This window comes from Corticium candelabrum, chromosome 5, assembly GCF_963422355.1.
Source record: "Corticium candelabrum chromosome 5, ooCorCand1.1, whole genome shotgun sequence".
Classification (NCBI taxonomy): Eukaryota; Metazoa; Porifera; class Homoscleromorpha; order Homosclerophorida; family Plakinidae; genus Corticium; species Corticium candelabrum.
The window spans coordinates 555001-575308 of record NC_085089.1 but is presented as its reverse complement, the minus strand read 5'-3'; the positions used below and the strand labels follow the sequence as shown (position 1 = coordinate 575308).

The 20308-nt window shown below is 43.7% G+C and overlaps 2 protein-coding genes across 4 annotated transcripts in view; both read right to left on the bottom strand.

Annotated features, from left to right (window-relative positions):
* Nucleotides 1-1957: 1957 nt before the first annotated feature.
* On the bottom strand, nucleotides 1958-9705 carry LOC134180075 (macrophage mannose receptor 1-like). Its single transcript, XM_062647155.1, has 21 exons — nucleotides 9561-9705; nucleotides 9445-9480; nucleotides 8947-9360; nucleotides 8840-8881; nucleotides 8521-8773; nucleotides 8313-8449; nucleotides 8220-8246; nucleotides 6288-6722; nucleotides 6174-6215; nucleotides 5678-6082; nucleotides 5571-5612; nucleotides 5101-5508; nucleotides 4992-5039; nucleotides 4557-4940; nucleotides 4453-4491; nucleotides 4210-4389; nucleotides 3656-3784; nucleotides 3183-3593; nucleotides 3089-3124; nucleotides 2586-3020; nucleotides 1958-2384 (listed from the first exon to the last, which is right to left on the bottom strand). The coding sequence occupies exons 1-21, from the start codon at nucleotides 9595-9597 to the stop codon at nucleotides 2158-2160; spliced, it is 4167 nt and encodes a 1388-aa protein (XP_062503139.1). The 5' UTR covers nucleotides 9598-9705; the 3' UTR covers nucleotides 1958-2157.
* Nucleotides 9706-12476: 2771 nt separating this feature from the next.
* LOC134179718 (ral GTPase-activating protein subunit alpha-2-like) overlaps nucleotides 12477-20308 on the bottom strand; it is a 24262-nt gene continuing 16430 nt past the window's right edge. Inside the window, exons 16-38 of one of the 3 annotated variants that reach the window (XM_062646654.1) lie at nucleotides 18759-19809; nucleotides 18537-18692; nucleotides 18346-18477; nucleotides 17664-17789; nucleotides 17421-17479; nucleotides 17249-17357; nucleotides 17045-17155; nucleotides 16930-16989; nucleotides 16047-16166; nucleotides 15794-15956; nucleotides 15662-15732; nucleotides 15389-15547; nucleotides 15249-15302; nucleotides 15080-15191; nucleotides 14848-15011; nucleotides 14602-14783; nucleotides 14388-14495; nucleotides 14258-14329; nucleotides 14074-14197; nucleotides 13697-14017; nucleotides 13386-13513; nucleotides 13006-13331; nucleotides 12477-12934 (exon numbers count right to left, since the gene is read on the bottom strand). In XM_062646654.1, coding sequence (XP_062502638.1) covers nucleotides 12822-12934; nucleotides 13006-13331; nucleotides 13386-13513; nucleotides 13697-14017; nucleotides 14074-14197; nucleotides 14258-14329; nucleotides 14388-14495; nucleotides 14602-14783; nucleotides 14848-15011; nucleotides 15080-15191; nucleotides 15249-15302; nucleotides 15389-15547; nucleotides 15662-15732; nucleotides 15794-15956; nucleotides 16047-16166; nucleotides 16930-16989; nucleotides 17045-17155; nucleotides 17249-17357; nucleotides 17421-17479; nucleotides 17664-17789; nucleotides 18346-18477; nucleotides 18537-18692; nucleotides 18759-19809 — 4021 coding nt within the window. In that variant the 3' untranslated portion in view covers nucleotides 12477-12821. Of the gene's footprint in view, nucleotides 12935-13005; nucleotides 13332-13385; nucleotides 13514-13696; nucleotides 14018-14073; nucleotides 14330-14387; nucleotides 14496-14601; nucleotides 14784-14847; nucleotides 15012-15079; nucleotides 15192-15248; nucleotides 15303-15388; nucleotides 15548-15661; nucleotides 15733-15793; nucleotides 15957-16046; nucleotides 16167-16929; nucleotides 16990-17044; nucleotides 17156-17248; nucleotides 17358-17420; nucleotides 17480-17663; nucleotides 17790-18345; nucleotides 18478-18536; nucleotides 18693-18758; nucleotides 19810-20308 lie in introns of all 3 variants that reach the window. The other 2 variants (XM_062646653.1, XM_062646655.1) reach the window with 2 other exon arrangements.

Below are 20308 nucleotides of genomic sequence, written 5' to 3'. Positions count from 1 at the left end.
CGCCTGCGCACGAAGGCCATGGTAAAATTTAGTTTTTGTTATCTTTCTGCTTTGTATTAAAGCTAATTAGATATTATAATATTTTGATTCATACCGCTACTTGTACTGTGCTCATTTACAGCGCTCATTAGTTACTCTTGTAGCTAGGCAGGCGCATAAATTTGCGAAGTCCGGCCTATTTCCTGCTCACTTCCGATGTTTAGTACACGTGGAAAGTGTAGTACTACAAAGCTAACGCACGCTAACGATATTGCATAACTAGCTTTTCACTAACACCTATGACTCTGCAAACAGAAACCTCTAAATATCGAGCAACTTCATGACCGCGAACATTTGGTACGCAGCACGATGTGCTAAAACATAGACTAATTGATGATGATGATGAAGCTTTATTTATCCACGGACTAGTCTTCAACTACTAGAGTCGGTCTTCCAGGCACCGTGCAAATGTAAAAATGTAAAAACCAACTCCCCAAAACAACTCCCCCAGACATAGATATTTACAATAAATAGACAATACAATTTCTACAGCGACAATGTCCGTAGAAGCTGTTCTTCTAGCAGAGATTTAGCTAGAGATATTTTTGACATCGATCGAATTTGGGCCGGCAGTGAGTTCCAGAGTATCTGCCCACGGTAGAACGAGGTCCTTTGGAGAGCTGAAGCTCTGGCTGCTGAAATTATTAGTCCTGATCTTGTAAGTCTCGTAATCACTCGGTTAGAGGCGTTAGCAGAGTTGAAGCGCACGCTCACATCTTTAGGGGCTGATCCGTAAAGATAGCGATGAACAACACTGACCAATTGAATGCCATGACGCACCTGTATAGGCAAGAGGTTGTGTCGAGAGTAGAGGAGAGTTAGGTTCCCCGTTGGTTCACGAAAAGAGAGACCAGCTAAAGCACGAACTGTCCACTTTTCAAGTCGAGAGAGGCAGTCAGCAACAGCGTTTGTCCCGATGCTCCACACCGGTGCGCAGTAGTCAAGGTCAGGGAACATGACTGAACGAACAAACGCAGACCTGGCAGCTGTGTTACAAGCTACCAACCTAGTTAATTACTTACCTAACCGGCAAACCATTTTTTGATACGTGGTACGTGTGCGGCCATGGCCGTGCGGCCGATAACCTTCCGATGTCCCTGCATAGCAAGATAGAGTATAGTTGCACTAGAGCTACTCGCCAGTGGCTGCGAGGTAGGGAGATGTTCACCCAACTTGACGATCAACAACTGCAAAGAACTTTTTGTACGCAGTGTTCACCAGAACTATAGATGTTTAAGCGCTTAGTTTCTGTTGCCTAAGCAGGGGCGTACCTAGGCATGTTTCCAGGTTGCCCGGAAACCCCACCAAGAGGTGGGCGTCACCCTCATTTTACCTTCTTTAGATACGTTTTCAATTTTAGAGACGGTACTGTAGATTATCTTAATTAATTAAAAATATTTGTTAGATCCATAAATTGATGCTCTGCAGCTGTAGCAAACAAGATTTAGACGTGATTGACAACTAAGCTGCTTTGCGTTATTCATACTAATATTAATATTAATTTTTGTTAATATTAACTTTGGAAACCCTATCAAATAAATCCTGGGTACGTCCCTGCTAAGAGGAGTGACATCAGAAAGCGCTTTTTGACAGAAAATGCTTACTGAAAGATCACCCTACAGTTCACGTGCTCCGTTGCCCTCCCCCAACTTGCGAGTCGCTCCACGCCCTTACTCTCGTACAAGACAACCGATGTATATGCAATCTCGGCCTTTCCACGTCTCCTGTTTTTATCTACAGAAAGCATCTCATCCTCGATCCTCCTTCATGATGTAGCTGCGAAGTCCGGATACGAAGAAAGGCAGTACGAAAAAGTGCTGCGTGAATTGCACGCCTAACATGTTCTCTGCTCGAAGGAATTATTTGTCCACTCGAAGGAATTATTTGTAATGACAAAGCCAGTGCATGCTTTCATAGATTCAATCGCTTTACACATAATGGATCTAGTAGAGTACCGCCCGCCTTAATTGTTATAAGCAAATATTTGACATCAATGTACATCTACCGTCTAGAGACCAACAACTGCACACCAGCGAATAAAAAGCAAACATGTTCCAAAATATGACGAACAGCTACCCTCAGTGTATTGATTCGTGTATGTTTCGGCATTTAGAAACGTTAGGCCTTCACCAACTCCTCGTCGTCGTCATCTGTAGCATCGCTACGACCCAACAGTCCCTCATCGTGATCATCGCCATCATGCTCCATTGTAGTGTAACGTCCGACAGAAGTTGCGCCTCGACGTTTACGCATAATAATAGTGACAATAACGACAATAATTACAGTCGCAAGCATGCCGATCACGAGTCCAGCTATACCGCCCGATGACAGACCTCCACTGCTCTCTAGAGGTTCAATACAAAATTTCAAGAATTAACATCAATGACTCTGGAGTGTATAAAGGTACAGTATGTGCATTAATTAATGAATAACTACAGCGGTAAGTCAATAGTTGCACTCTACTTGGAAAAACAGACGATAGCAGTACACTGTACTGTACATTAACTATATATTGAGTATAGGGATGCGTCATTAGTTGCACTTACTTTGATGATGAGGAGAAGCAGATAGCGGTATTTCACAAGCGAAAGGATATGGTATCGAGCAATCCTGATCGGTTATTGTGCCATCCGACAGCATAGCGACACAGTTCTGAGTTTTGTTCTTGTCGTTGGGCTCACCCGGCGCCCAATCCAATCCTCTCTCTCCGACCGGACTGCCGTCCGACCAAACGTATGCACCTTCCGTTTTAATGTCATTCAGTCCAATCCACACGTCTCCCCAGCCAAGTCTCGGCAGTACGTATTGTGCTTGTATCAGCTCATTGTAAGTGTTAACACTCGTTAGGTCGGCACCGGGAACCATTGCCATGCATGCTGCACGAGCATTGGACCACGGCAGAAAGCAATCACCGACACAGTCGGGACGAGTAGCCCAGTAACAAGTGTCATCCAGTAACACCCAACCGTCCGGACAACCTCCTGAATAAGGAAATTAGAGCGATTATTTCTCAACTTAATGTTATTGTTAAAGCTAGTATATATCAAACCTTGAATTATTGTAATAGTAGTAGGCACGCCAGTTTCTGTAAATAACAAATGCTGAAATTTTCTTACAAGCGCCTATACACTAAAGCATCTTACCAACGAATTTCTCGCATATGTATCCTGCCACACTGGAACAATCTGCAGTAATCCACGTGCCTGCTTTTTGTCCACCATTAGGATTCATGAGAACACAATTTTGCTTGCTTTGAGAGGAGTAAACAGGTTGACCGTCCCCCCACACGTTAAACTGCAAGGGTGTACCATCCGTCCAAACAAAACTGCCTCTCCGATACTTGTCGATGAGTCCAATCCACACTTGACCAGCTGCGGGTGGCAGCTGAGACTGAACGAATGCCTGCTCCTGCGCGCTATCAACGACAGTGACATAAGCACCAAGAGAACGACACGTTTTTTGAGCTTGAGACCAAGACCGAGACGCAGTGTTTGAACTTGCAACAAACAGATAGCAAGCATGACCATTAGAGATCCAGCCTGGATCACACATACCTGAATGTATACAAGAGATTTAAATAAATATTAAATTATTGGATTATCACTAAATTATTTACCGCCAGATTGCAACTTGAAAGAGAAGGACATGTCTGACAGGCCGTGTGACATTGAGAAGACGCCATTTTCAATTGCAGAACTGTAGAAATCACGACCTTCTAAGGGTAACACGTCAATCACCGTACTACCTGAAATAGACCAGAACAAATTAGATGACACACACACATACAATCACCACACCACACCACACCACGTACGTCACACCACACCACACAATCCCACACCACACCACACCACCACACCACACCACCACACCACAACCAACCATCACACCACCACCACCACCACACCACACCACACCACCACGCCACACCATACCACCACACCACATACCACCACACTACACCATACCACACCACACCACGCACACCACACCACCACACCACACCACCACACCACACCACCACACCACACTACAGCCATCACACCACCATTACACCACACCACACCACCACATGACACCACCACACCACCACACCACAACCAACCATCACACCACCACCACACCACATCACACAACCCACATCACAGTTTAACTCTAGATATATCTTACTAGAATTCTTCATGAGCAATCCTGCCTGAGTTGCGGCACGACAAATACTGGAATCACTACTATAAATCTGCCATCCGTACACATCACCAGTTTGGCAATAGCTTGGACAAGTCACTCGTTGACATCCCTTGTTCGCCCGCACACACTGATCGTACGTTGACACACAAGTTGCCGTATACGCTATCACATAAAAACCAACGTATTGCACACAGCTAAACAAAATTATATATGAATTATTATTACCTGGAGGAACGGATGGAGGAGCTGTGCTCGGATAGTGAACTGTCAAGAAATAAAATTATTCAAATATTAGAATTTATTATGATGGTTTCGAGCCTGTTGCTTACTTTTTGGCATTTTACAAACAAAAGAATATTTACGACCGCATGTGATGTCATTCCAACGACCTTGTGCTCTGTTCATATAAACACAGTTCTGTTGGCCATCATAATCATTAGGTTGATTTCTCCACCAAGAAACTATCATAACCGGTGAACCATCCGTCCACACAAACGTGTGCTCGTTTTCACGATCATTCAAACCAATCCAGGCGTTTTGGACACTATTCATAACGTGGCGCTGGATGAAGGTGCTCTCGGCTGTCGTGAGAATGCTGGTTAAGTGACCACCCGAGGTTACACAAGTTTTCTCAGCGTCAGGCCACGTCATGGCTGCTTTGTTGAGCTGATAGCAATATGATCCGAACGTTTGCCAACCGTCAGGACAATACCCTACATAGACACTTCGTTGTTATTCTAATCATAGACAAGAACTAATTTTACCCCAAATGGTCACGTTGTTGTAGTTGGGAGGGGAAACGGTAACACCACCTTAACAATCAACATCATATCATATTCAATTTCTTATATAATTGGCACGTCATACACTTACTTCTAACAGATTTGCAAATGTATGAGTAAGTTTCTGAGCAAGCAATGTCGTTCCAGTACAATCCTTTCACAAGCTCTACGCAGTCTTCACTCTGAACGTTGTTTGGTTCACCTTGATACCAATAGATGAAGTTTATCGGAGAACCGTCTGACCACTCAAACGTTCCTTCCTTGCCCTGATCGTTTAACCCAATCCATGCGTGAGTTGTGAGAGATGTGTCATTGATGGTCTTGACCGTATTGGCTAAAAATTCTTCTTCATCCAAACTTGTAATGCTGACGAGATGACCGTTGTAATTCGCTTTACAGTCTTGCGAAGCAGCGCTCCAAATTTTTGGATCTTTAACTATTGTATAGCAATAAGGACCGTGAGAATATGTGTTAGACGACGCTGAACACGGATAACCGACTAATATACATACAAACATACAATAACAAGTGAAATTGTGACTGCATGAAGTTTGATCTCACTATACGATGGAGCCGTAGCTGTTGGCATAATCAACGTCTTTCCTACACATGCACAATATGATTATCAACATGTCCGTTTCACTGTGTTATCTCACAATTGTTTCTACCTAACTTGATCTTACAGCCAAAATATCGAAGTTGCTCGCAAGTCTGGTCATTCCAATTTTTGTTGTTTCTAGACAAATAAGCTTCAACGCAGTCTTCTTGTCCGTAGTAGTTGTTTGGTTCATTATTGTTCCAGTTTGTGTATTGCACTGGACTGCCATCCGACCACACGTAACCTCCTTCGACATTGCGATCACCGAGACCAATCCATAGAGATCGCGAGAAGCCAGAACTTATGGCATGCTTCATAACAAAGTTCTGTTCGGCCGTGCTGTGTATGCTAATGAGATCAGCCCCGTACTGTCGACATCGCTGAACGGCTTGAGTCCAACTGAGTCGAAGAAGAGACTTGAACATGTAGCAATAGTTGTTGAAAAGAAGGAGTCCATTAGGACAATTACCGGGCGCTGTAGTGAACATCCTCTATATAGTACTTCATACTCAATGACATTCTCATGCAATATAATATACAAACAACATTACAATACATACATGTACCTGCTGTTGTAGGTTGAGGAGCCGTAGTTGGACGAGCGTTTGCTGCAAATTTAATTAAATAACAAAATTTTATTCAAATTGCTCTCAAACAAACACTCGACAACTCTAGCTCACTCTGTCGTCGTTCACACAAGACTCCCAACTTCTGGTTGCAAAACAGATCATTCCACACACCGTTGATCAGACGAGACGACGGAAGCAAAAAGAACTCAACGCAGTCTTCTCCGTGATTATAATCATTCGGTTCTCCTTTCCTCCACGACGTGATCTCGACAGGATAACCGTCCGTCCACGTGTAAAGTCCTTCAGTTTTTAGATCATTGAGTCCGATCCAAAAGTGAGTAGAGCGATTGTTTCTAATAGGCATGCCTCCAACCAACGGATACTGACTAGCGATCCAAGCGTTCTCATAGATATCATTGATATGAGCAAGATGAGAATTTTGAGACACACAGTACGACTGGGCCATCGTGTTGTTCAAATTGGCATGAGCATTAAAGAAATAGCAGTGACCGTTGTATGAAAGCCAGCCAGTTGGACAATTTGTTGCTGAAATAATATTCATATAATTATACTAGAGTAATAATATTATTTATAATATACATAATAATAATAATAATAATAATAATAATAATAATAATAACTGTCACCACCGTGGCTTAGTGGTAGCGACAATGGCTACCACTCCATGGTTTGGGTGTTCAAACCCGATAGTAAATTATGAAATTTGTCTGTCTTTCTCTCTCATGTTTCTCTAGCTTTATCCATGAGACTATGACTCGTTTCAGTCGTTGGGGAGTTTCTGTGGTCTGGCGAACGGTCCGTTGACGATGACGTTCAGTGCTTTCCTGGTGGTCGTTGATATCCACTAGGCGTGCTGTCCACGAGTTCGCGGTCACCGTAATGCCTGCAATCTATATCGAATTGGCTAGTCATTGATCGCCGTATGGACTACACGAAAACATGTACCCCGCTGGGCTCACCTGCGGGGTGGTGGGTACTATGAGTGCATGACTCGGTACTATGAGTGCAAGATTCTACATCGTGATGTCAGTCCTACTTGCCGCATGTGCAGTGTAGGCCTGGAAACAGTCGACCACATTGTGGCAGGCTGTAGTGCTTTGGCACCGATGGACTACACTGATCGACACAATCAGGTGGCCTCCATCATTCACTGGGATGTTTGTCGCCATTTTGGGGTTCCAGTGGAGAGCAGATGGTACCGGCATCATCCTGATAGACTTGTGGAGACGGATGACATTACTATGATGTGAGATACCACCATCCCCACTGCCAGGAAGATCAAAGCCAATCGTCCAGACATCTGTCTCAGAAATAGGAAGACAAACAATTGATATCAGCTGTCCTGCTGATGGCAACATTGGCAAGAAACATGCTGAGAAGTTGGCGAAGTACAGCGACTTGCGAGTGGAGATAAGCCGCATGTGGCATTGTCGAACACTGGTGGTTCCGGTGGTCTTGGGAGCTTTGGGCACAGTGCACGCAGGTATTGCACGGTGGCTGGACATTATTCCAGGTCATCACAACCTGCAGCACTTACAGAAAACAGTGCTTCTGGGATCTACTCGGATCCTTCGTAAAGTCGTGTCTTCTTTCTAGACAGCCGTGATGGTCTAAGTACTTCTGAAGCAGGGTTTGCTCCGGTACTTGTAATAGACTTTACAAACCAGACTGATCTGGTTGAGCACGACACACATAATAATAATAATATAAGTACTTCTGAAGTAGTCTAAGTACTTCTGAAGCAGGGTTTGCTTTCGGTACTTGTAATAGACTATACAAACCGGACTGATCTGGTTGAGCACGACACACATACTAATAATAATATAAGTACTTCTGAAGTGGTCTAAGTACTTCTGAAGCAGGGTTTGCTTTCGGTACTTGTAATAGACTATACAAACCAGACTGATCTGGTTGAGGACGACAATAAGTTTTTTTATAATATATATAATAATAATATTATTTATAATATAACATAATAAAAAATATTATTTATAATATACATAATAATACGTGCGGCATTACCTGTAGATGCAGGAGGGTATATTTGAGCTGTAAAATAGAGTAAAGATAAGAGAGAAGACCTCAACACATGTCGACGACGGAATTATCACTCACTTGCGGCCTTCTCACACATGTAAGAGAGTGTTCCCGAACACACGCGATCATTCCAAAGCCCCGTACTCGCCGTCAACTCGACACAGTCTTCGTGGTCTGCGTGACTGTTCGGCTCGCCAAATCCCCAATCGGTAAATCTAAAACAAACACCAAAAATTTGTTTTTACGCGCGAACGCGTTCTTACAAACGACATGCACTCAAACTGACGAGACGTCACTGCCATCTGTCCATACGTATTCGCCTTCTCTGCTGATATCATTCAGTCCGAGCCAAACGTTGCCTTTTCCACGCAATTTCGCCAACACGTACGCTTGTTCGTACACGCTGTTGATACTGACGAGATCTCCACCTCTCGCCTGACAGTACGAGATGGCCGTGTCGTAGGTCGCACGATTAGAATTGCTGTACCAATAGCAACGGTCGGCATACTGATCCCAGCCGGACGGGCAATAGACACTCGCTATACAAGCGTGATGTCAAAAGTGAAGGCAAAACGACAGCAAACAACGTACGCCATTTTTCATACCTTTCGTAGGAGGAGCCCGAGTTGGTGAGACGGTCGAGTTAACTAGAAATGCGACATTAGACTCGCATGGTGTGCATAAGTCATCAACAAAATGACGAGTAACGTACTCATCCTCATTTTGCATACATAAGCCGCCCTGTCGTCGCAGTTTCTGTCGTTCCAGTATCCGTTGCTCGTTCCAATTGCGATGCACTGCTTGCCCTGCTCGGTGACGAAACCGGACTTCCAGTGTGTGTACGACACGGCCGTGCCGTCGCTCCATCCGTAGCCACCGCTCGACCTGCGCGACGACAAACCAAGAAAGACGGACTGCACGTTAGAAATGTTGACGGTCCCCTGTATCATCGTTTGCACGAAGTTCTGTTCTTGTTGCGAGTGTATGCTTGCCAAGTAGCCCGTGGCCATCGGCGTGTTTCTGCGGCAATCAGAACGCGCAGCGACCCAGATTTTTGCAGTGAAGCTCGTTTGCCCGCGTAGCTGGTAGCACGAGTTCATGTACGGCGTCCATTGAGCAGGACAATCTGCATCACAAGACACAAATCGTTGCTTTAAACTGCATGCGAACACGCGCATGCATCGAGCACAACGTATAGGGATCAGCTTACATGGGTTTGCATTGGTGCATCGCAGAGAAGAACAAACTAGAAGAAAATGCAGCTGTGAGTGTCACAATCGGTGTGCATTATAGTTTTGAGTGCACCACAAATGTCCGATATCTTACCAAGACACAGTACTGGCAATATGCTCCGCCAAAACATTGTCTTCGAGCCTGCTGTCTCAAACCACGCTCTGGAGATGGAGGCGGCGGCTGGCAATGAATACAGTCGCTCACGTGCTAGTAACACATGGAGATGTGCACGACTCAGCTGCAAGTCGGCACGCACTGCTTTGTGAGCGCGGACACTAAAGTACACTCCGATATCGCAATTACACAAGATTAATTTAACTGTCGACCCTTGGAGTGGCAATCTCTAGCTGTGTGTGATGCGTGACGTCAGTTGTGCTAGACTCTAGAGTGGAGGGTATACTGTACTGTACGCATCATTTTGAGATGTCCACTATAGAGCAAAGCTCCCATAGTATATAGTTAGGTGAGTGCATTAAAAGCCAATTGCTGCCTAGTAACAGCATATATACGTATACATACCGTATGCATATCGCTTGCCATCTTGATGCATTCGAGGCTGTACAAGTTGGGTAAGTAAACATATATTAGAGGTGATTTGTCAATACTACAATTATTAAACAATGATTACTTTCTAACTCTAGACACTGACCTGCATGTGCTGTGTGTGTGTGTGCGTGCGTGCGTGCGCGCGCGAGAAAAGAGGTACCAGGCGTTGCCCAAAAACACAGATAAATTTAGGGGTGTAACTGCTTTATGCTTACGGCAGTCTGATATGATCGAAAAACGCGCGTAATAGTGATGTGTTCCAAACGTCGGATCCTCTCTAGACACGGCCAACACACCAAGATCGAAAATCCAAACCGCGCATTATGTAGAACAGTGTCTGCATCTATCGTTTTGTGGCGATCGGTCTCTATCTAGATAGCGGATTCGACGTTATTTTGATAATTTTGACACCCCCGCTTTTTATTTAGAAGGCATATTGTAAGCAGTATACCTCCTATACAAAGGCATGCATTCCCTAATAAGCGAGGGTTATAGCACAAAGTTTAGCCAAGACATCGATCGTGCAACTACAAGGGTATCCGAGGTAGCCTCGAAACTCCAAACATTTATTGCGCCAGCTCCGAACATGCGTCACTAAATTTTTAGTGTAACTTTAGTGCGACTCCTGTATTAGACTCGTGGGAAGAGGTACAGGAAGATCTCATCATTTATAGAATGAAGACTTCCACCTATAAAGGAATACTATAAGACTTCGATCCTAGCCTCGAACTTCCAGACCAGGGAGCGCGCGAACTCTAGTCTGGACCAAGTCGATACTAAAATGATTTCGGAAATAGCCCTTCTTAGCCAATCAGCTTCTACAACCCGAATCTTGGTTGTAAATTCTGATTGGCTTAGCAATAATTGGTTATGCTAAGTGCACTAGCACTGATTGCACGCGTGTGAAAGCCTCGTGGGCGGCTAAGTGCACGCCAGAACAATGACTAAACTCTGCATGCCAGAACAATGATCAGACTCTGCACACACACACACACATCTTAGTTTTCAGCTTCAGTTCTTTGATATTTTCAAGCTTGCGGTGACAGGACATGCACAGCAGCGTCGCTAGACCATCACCTTTGACAACTGGTTGAGCGGTAGCCTCGCTAGTCGCGGCTAGACTAGCTAGCGGTCTGCCGAAGAATCAAAGAGTCGTCGTTTCATGCCGTTCACCAAGATATCGCCGCAAACACAACAGACGTCTCTTTGTTCGTGAGATCTCATGGCATTTACAAATGATATGTTGATCTAGGTAAAACGATCCTACGCCGTTAGACACCATTTACCATTACTTTTGATAAATACTTCTGAAATCATTTTAATATCGACTCGGTCCAGACTAGAGTTCGCGCTCTCTGGTCTGGAAATTCGAGGCTACTTCGATCCCTGCCTATGCAGTAAGTCATGAGGTCTTTTTGCCCTAGAGATTAGACAACACAAACCCTAGATAAAAGTATTTAGACAGCCCACCAGGATAACTACCATCTTTATCCACATGCAGTTCTATGACGCTCAGTTTCACCATCCTCTGCACATCTGTATGCGTCTTCTTGCAATTTAGCACTGTCAATATCGTACAAACGCGTTGTTTGTTTGTTTTAATAAAAAGATCGCATGCGGCGTGTTGTTGGCTTCCACTAGCTCAATTAACAAATAGACCGGATCGTCGATCCAGTAGAGGTCGGTTTCATTTACTTCCACCGACTGAGCCTCCACCATCTCATCCAGCTTCTCGCTGGTGAAACTGCTGGAGGTCGAGTAAAGGCAGACATTTATTAGCTTTAATTAACTGAGCGCGCTCGATCAGCAGCTTACCGTAACCTTTCGTGTGATAGAATGAAGAGAAAAGACGTAGTTTCGACGTACAATGCGTAGTGCAGAACGATCTGGTTACAGAAGACTCAGTCACTGCAAGGATGTTCTCTCTCAGAAGACTGGTTGGAACTCTTCAAGGTCGAGATCGTATTTAGCAACTCTCTGCGCATGCTTACCGGCACCCTTCGTACGTTTCACGACCAGGATAATAGCTATGCTCCATCGGTTAACTAGGCCGGTGGATATCAAGAAATACGGCCTATCAAAGGAAATCGCGATAATCATCGCGACCAATTGACTGTTCGTCGCCGTTCTTTTCTGAATCTCGTTCGATACACGGTCTGTAATGTTCAAATGTACTACGACTTACGGCATCTCTGCTATGCGATAACCTCGGAGATGGTTAACAATTATACATATTTCAAAATGCTGCAGTTTCGGCTACTACTAGAGCAACTTAATTTAATCAACAAACTTACCACCTACTAGCTGCTAGCACTGCCTGCCATCATAACACGACAAAATCTCCAATGCTAGAAGAAGCTTTAAGTTTAGCCCTCGCCAGCTCCCGACCCCGCTTCACCCTCCCTAGACTATGCATGGTCTACCTGTTTCTCTACACCGTCACAAACATCTCACAACCCGATCGACAAACGTCACACGCTTTACTGCATCGTCAGCAGAAACTCTACTGCAATTGTGTAACACGAGATTTTGTAACAAAAAAGATAATTATATGTACTGCTTCACTTCCGATTCTTTGTCCAATTTCGAGACATCCGAATGCAATATGAACTAGAAAGTAGTTATTTTCTATAATATTGCATCGTCTCGATAAAAACTGAGCCTCTACGGCAACATTTGAGTGCCTCAAAGCGTTCGGTGCGTATCTTCCGTATAACTAAATTTTAATTATTGCCGTCAAATCAGCTGGTGCCGGCGGCAGCTAAATAACTTCATCTACACACGGACTGAATGCTTAGCTTCAGTTGATCAGACGATCCGTTTCGCTCTATCCGAACTGCTGCGACGTTGTTTAGTGGAAGGTGACGACGGACTGCCTGCCTTGTTGAGTCCGTCGGGTAAAGACAACTGGTCGTTTCGATCTGAAAATGAGCACCAACCACATGCAATCACACAAATCCTCTAAAATGCGCAAATAAACAGTGAGAATTACCAAGCAACTTCCCTAGTCTTGCTAGTGGTGACGGATGGCGTAATCGATCACCGTGTGTAAAAGTATTGGCTCTCTGTCGAAACGGCCCGCCACCCGGACTTGTGTCTGTTTCATCTTGTTCCGACGAAGCCAGCGGTGACCATTGCGAACGATTACGACTCCTACCTCTGCCTTCTTCACTGCTGGTGACGGTCACGACGGGAATGGTTGCCTCCTCGGAAACGAAAGCAGCAGGACGCACGACCGATGTCATGAACTCTTCAAAGGTTGTGTCACGACGAAGCTTGTTGATTGTGTTCTCCAAGTAATTCGCTCTGTCTTCAAACCTACAGAAAATTTGCCTTAACTTTACACCTTCAAAACAACTGCTAGAATGTAACCATTGCTGGTAGTAACTCATCTGCGACCGTTTAGCTCTGCTGGCATTCAACGCAGTCTCTCGTACAAGATGCGGCAAAGTCAGCATGTCAACTATCGCACCATCAAACAGCGGACCGAAAAAGTGCACCTATACATTAAATGTGCAGTTAAATGACACCATCGATGAGATAATTCAGTGCAAGCTACACACACTCATGTACACACGCGCAAACACACACACGCACGCACACACACACACACACACACACACACACACACACGCACACACCACTATAAATATGCTATGATAACAAGTAACACAGTATCTTACTTCAGGCTTTTTTATGATTTGTATTCGGAACAAGCTGTTGGGAAGAGGATAAATGACAATGTAGACGTCGCCAAATTGCGTCTTTATAATCTCTCCGCGGTAATCACGTGTGTGCTCGCTCCACACAATCTGAATCTCATCGTTGCCAAGATGTCTGACTTTGTTCAGCAACCACTGTGTACCCTCCCCGTTGACGGGAAATCGAGTGGCCACATGGAAAATGACCTCGACGCTCGGTGTGGCATAATAAGGAGCTGTGCTGCCCGTTGTCTGATTACGTGGCAAACCACCCATAAAACCTGGATGATTACCCAAGTCAACCTGAAGGAAATTCATTTACAGTTGGTATTGTTTCAAGCTGGAAATAACCACAATACCTCCCAAGCCAGACCGGCTACAAACTCTTCGAAAAGTCGACTTCCTCGTGAATTCCCCATTATCGACTGCTTGTCTTCTTGCCCTCGACCAACATACAAAACAGCGATCTTGTGTGTTTCTCGACTAAACGACGGACAAGTAATGCATAATAAGTAGTCAGGTAAAGAAGTGCACACTACACACCATCGTCGCTGATCCAAATGCTTTAATTCTCGCAGCAAAGCATCTTGCTTTTTCAGCAGTTCCACTTTGCTCCTAAATCCATTACATTCACAATCACACTACTACAGACGACTCATACTACACTTCATACCGTTGCTCCCACGACAACAGTCCCATGTAGCTCAACAAAAGTTGACAATGATAAAATGGTGACAATGGCGACTTGTGCACAGAAGGATGTGCTGCTTCAGCTACCATTCTACACATTCACAAAAGACAAATAACACACTCACACTTCCGTTTCACTACAACTAACATGCCATCAGTCTTGCACTTGACAGAAGTAATTGTCTATGGTGACTTACACTAGCTCCTTCTGTGACTCGACGTAATTGTCCTTCTCAGCAAAATCTTGTGCATGAAGAACATCAATTAGTCCTGACTGCAGCTCATTCTTGAATATAACAGGAGGAGCATCGGGATGATTCAACTGTCGTTCAGTGTCAGCAACACATTCAAGGCTCGTAGCACCAATGTGAACAAGCAGCTGAAACAAACAAACCAGACCAAATACTAACCGACTGTTTTCAAGACCAGACAACCAACAATACCCTGTCCAGTAAGTCAGCATCTGGATTGTTCACATTCTTGTGTGTTGGCAAAACGAGTGGATCTGGAAATTGAGGTACCGAACGACAGACACTGACAGGTTTTTGAAGAGATCGACGGTCTCCTTTTGACTTCACAAACTGATCATCCAGATCACTGACAACACCTACAACGCATTCAACATTTACAGACTGACGAACGATGACAAAACGCACAAACGAAAATAGATGACACCTGCGTAGGGTGCACTGGGAAGAGGTACAGTGCTGTGCAACAACTGGACATCCCAAGAGAACTTTCCAGTCATATCTCGAGTAATAACCCGACACTCACGAGTATTCTTATCCTAATGAACACAAACGTCAGCTCAAGCATACACGAATGCTCACAAACGCAGTGCTACCTCTCCAGGCAGCTCAATGACAGTAATTATTGTGTTGTTCTGGTATGACAAGAACTACACAATCAAACAAAAGAATACTCATCAGCAACATTTTACTACAACAAACTGGTCATCTGTATTGTCACTTGTACTGTCTATACCTGCACGTTGGGTGAGTTGAAAAGGACATTTGAGAGTTCAGTGTCGGTAGTTCCTTCACAAGCAGGATTATCATCTCTCTCTGACAGCCGACTGCTAATTTGAGCAGCACCACATGCAAAAGGATAATGACCATATAATACAGACAGTCGAGAGAGACACTGAAACACAATACAAACCAATGATCACAAAATATTGCCAATAATGATCCTAATGATAACAATATTAAATATTAAACTGTCTAGAACTAAAGATATAATAATGCACAAACTTACTGATCTAGCAGTTAATTTAACAACATCACTAGGAAAAGAGGGAAAAGTGAACGCTTTTGCTGGAGAACCCACTAAGATACATGAAACAAAGATTAAAATGTGCACAAGTTCTCCACACTGACTTCCACTTACCAGGAGGAGCACTGCGAGGAGGACTAACCGACGTCTTTTTTACATTGGGAACAGAAACAATTGTAGGAAAAGTATTTGTTGCAGACAACTGGGTTAGAAGCAATTTCCTGCTTGTTTTAGCATCAAATGAAACAGGAGAGCTTGTAGCAGCTGCAGAAAATACCTACCATTATAAGAACATGATGAACAAAGTTTGCAATCATCATCAAGCTTTCACAAATGTGACAGTGTCAACAAAGAGCATCCAATGTACCTGAAAAACGATTCCACGAAGTGTGATTCCTGTTTCTGCTCTTGCAGGCATAGACACAATGTTAAGCGGAAGCAGCATGAACAAGTCCAATAAACAAGTCAACATGGCAACAACAATCTTCTACAGCAAACACACAGAGAGATAGTACAACATATACTGCACTCAAAGAACATCTCAAATGTATATAAAACAGTAACTAAATAATCAGCAAACTCAGTAGAGAAAATCACTATCTAGCCAAAGTGATCATGATAACACTGCCAATATTTGCATCATAATAATGATGTTATCACTGCATGACCTGTCCTGATGAGTAGACATACAGAACAACCAATACAGTTTGCCTATCAGAATGTGTCAGTGTATAATCTTTCAATAGTTATCTAATCAACCATTAGTCTAGCCTTGTACCTGACCTTCTCACTGTTTTGCCCGATTTCTGTATGACACAACAACACCGACGTTTCCATGCCACACGGCAACCAGACATGACAGCACGAGAGGGTCTAACATGATGCTACATTGATCTATTTTCAGTGCTTGTCTTGTCCGTCTAAGCCAAATGTCTACCACACTGACAGTCATCCGTCTACCTCAGCATTGTTGTCTACCAACTGTCGTGGCCTTACTGATCCCCTGCTCATTAGATTTCACTTCAGTGCTTTCAACACATGTTTCTGCATGTGCCACGATGTAGCACCCTGCCCATCATTTCATGTTTCCCTCTAACTACATCCACAGACGTGTCTGCTTATGCAACCACTCATTAATCTTTCTGTCTGCCTCTATGAAAAACTACTCACGGTAACGAAAACTTTGTCCACAAAGTAGCAAACTATTAAGTTAGCAACACGGCACTCTAGCAGCAAGAGCAGCTACTAACCTGTTCATTCTCATCGCCACATCTATCAACCAGCAATACACTAAGTGTGTACGCAACGACCTAAATAATTCATGTTAGGAAAGCAGCCAGTGAGTAGCGCTAATTTGTTACTTGCCTCTACAATCAGCCCTGGCAAACTTGGCTGCAACTCCAGCATGTTGTTCATAACACCACCGAGTAAGTGGATCATGTCAATGGTGACCAATGCAACCAACTTCTCGGGAACCTGTCATAACAGCATGTCACACACACATACACACACACGTGCACACACACACACACACGCGCGCACACACTACAACATTGATATCAAACATACCATCAGACTGTTCAGAATGACTTGTAAGCTCTCATTCAGTTTAGAATGAAGATTTTTGTGAGCAAGCTCTGAGTAGACAAACAAGCCAACAACCGACACAGCCAGACACCTTACACATGACAGTCCCAATTCAAACACAAAGCCTTATCTCGTAATTTACGTACATAATTACCTTGCCATCCTTGACTTCTCATCCCTTGCAGATTTAACAAAAAAGTCAATCAACTTGTTCTATTAGTCAAACCATAAAACACGTATTACAACACAAGCAAACAAGAGAAACTCTATGAAAGCTTTATGATGTGCATCACGACTAAAGCTGCTACATCTTTCATCTAGATCATGAAATCTCAAGAAGTGTTGCTTTCAGCTCCCTGAGATGTATGTAGCCTATTGAGATCTGAATAATTAATACCTCAATAGTTTGAAAAGTCACTGAATGGTCGTCTGTGCCCATGCATCCTTCAACAGCAACTCCATTATAAAGCCGAGGAAAAAACAGCAAGGAGCCAGTTGCAGCTAAAGCAGGAAGTCGAGGAACCTGCAAAGCACGTACCTGTTACTGCCATCAATAATTCAAATAAATTGCAAAAGCAAAATTTATGTTTAAAATGGCACTAAAAAACTAGTAACTATCTACAGGTACAGTAGACCTAAACTGTTGGGAGCATATGCAAAAACTGTAAAAGTGACCTCTTGCTCAACATTTACGGAAAACAGTGTGTACAACTTTGTGTTACTGGTAAATCCCTTCCAATCACTACACACACACACACACACACACACACACACACACACACACACACACACACACACACACACACACACACACACACACACACACACACACACACACACTCTCTCTCTCTCTCTCACACACACACACACACACACACACACGCACACACACACACACACACACACACACACACACACACACACACACACGCACACACACACACACACAGCAGTTAAAAGAAGTACAAACTGTGTAGTCTCTGTAGCATACTACAGTGATAAGACAACATGGTAAACTTAGTAAACCAACCATTTGCTACTAAGAAAAAACAGAATTCAACAACCAAAGATTGACTTACATCTGGACTGACTCCTGTTGAACTGAGCATTCGATCCGCTGCTTCTATGTAATCAGGAATAGTAACAGTTACTCCTGGGAAGGGCAGAGAGAAGATCTTGTAACTGTGAGAAAAAATAGCAGCCAAGAAATCCTGCAACATACAACAAAATGATTCAAGAGAACGTGCATGTTGATTTCATCGCTGCACACCTGGTCTTGCAGTCTTAAACCAGCTTGAATCAAGCGATAGAAATGATCAAGATGATGTGAGGAAGGTGGCACATCGTGTCTCTTCACCGTCATGTCACACATCAATTTGTATGCAACTAACCTGCCAGCTTTATATTCAACTGATTTTCCAGCAGCCTGACATGCGCACAACAACATCCATGGCAAACACTCGATACACCAATTGCCAAATAGAAAACATACCTGGAATACTAATGGTGCTATAGCAAACAGAGGAGGTGAGTAGACCACATCAACAACTGGTGTTCCATCTTCCAACACAATGCCTTGGTTTTGCTTGACCTTATAAAGAGCCTCCCAGACCTCCGCCAAACACTTTACAGCCTCACAATGGATATTTGGCTTTTTTATGTCATTGACGTTCCCTAAAATTCCTATCATTTGCCGCCACAGAATGGCCGCTGCAATGTCAGTCCAACCTCGTTTCGTTCCACCAGCAATAACACTCTTAGATGGATTTCTAACACGTTTCCCCTCAATATCAGAACTAGTTTCTAACCCACCCTTTGATTGATAATCAATACTACCATCTTGTGCTTGTGATTGTGTTTCAGAAGTCTGTTGCCATGGTGATGTACCAGCAGATGCCACAACTGTTTCACCTGGCTGCTCCTCTAAAACAGACTGCAACAACAAACTTTGTGTCTCCTTGGCGTCACATGTGTTGTGAAGCGTTCCTTCTGATTTAGCTCTAGTGTCACGATATCTTGATGCTAAAAGTTCATTATCCCTTTCTAATGCTCCTACATCAATAGTCACTGATATTGTTTCATTGAATCGTTGACGTTTGTCTGTTAGAGTAAGAGAATTTCCCTGTTTTTTTACATTAGAAGTTTCATTAGATGTCCCGCCGTCTGTGTCTATACTCGCCAAATCAATTAGACGAGGAGGCGACTTGCCTTTGTCATCTTCTGACGGCGTTGAAGGAAGTTTCCGACGTACTACAACAGGCCGACCAGAGTCAGCCACATCAGGGTTAGAAATAGTTACCCGCCTTTGTAATGAGGGCAGTGACATAGTAGACTGTTTAGGAAACAAATCAATCGAATTCCCACTTTTCAGTTTACTTTCATCCAAATTCTGCGGAAACACAGACAGCATTTCTGCTTCAGAAGCTGAACTGCTTCTTCCCTTCCTGAATTCTTCTGTTTGTTGTCGTTCTGTTGCTTTCCCATCTCTTTGTTTTGCCTTCCGCATAGCTTGCCGAGCAGCAGCTTGTACTGGGTCTTCATTACTAATTAAAAAACAATTACAAGTCAGACAACAAACAATTAATTCAGGGGTCGTTTGAGATTATCAACCATTTCACGAGCATACAAAACGCACACTAGAAAAGGGGTTAGGCCTCTGTACGCTTTATAAAGTGTTGATCAGTAGCAAATGGCTCGTGATAATTTCTCTGTTTCCATGGCCAGAACTGCATCATGTACTGTTCTTGTGCTAGTCACCCGTATGTACAAGATTAACAAACATGTACAATCGTGGCAGCCTATTCTGGTTTTGTTCTAGAACAGCAGTCGTCCATAAAGAGCCCACGTGTCTCTACCACAACTTTCTCAATGTTTTCGTCTTTGTCCACATAAATGACTGGAAAACTCAATCTGACATCACTATGATAGTGGGTCAACTGGAATGGAAGAACTGTACCCATGCAGAAGCATTTAAGACCACACGCCAACACTGTCATAGATGGAACCATGGTTAAGCTATTGAACTGTGCACCAACAATGTTG

Coding starts and splice junctions, on each gene's coding strand:
- LOC134180075 (XM_062647155.1), bottom strand. CDS start 9,597: ATGTTTTGGCGGAGCATATTGCCAGTACTGTGTCTTG. Junction 8,774..8,839: donor TCGGGCTCCTCCTACGAAAG/GTATGAAAAATG, acceptor ACGCTTGTATAG/CGAGTGTCTATTGCCCGTCC. Junction 4,941..4,991: donor CAACAACGTGACCATTTGGG/GTAAAATTAGTT, acceptor GTGTCTATGTAG/GGTATTGTCCTGACGGTTGG.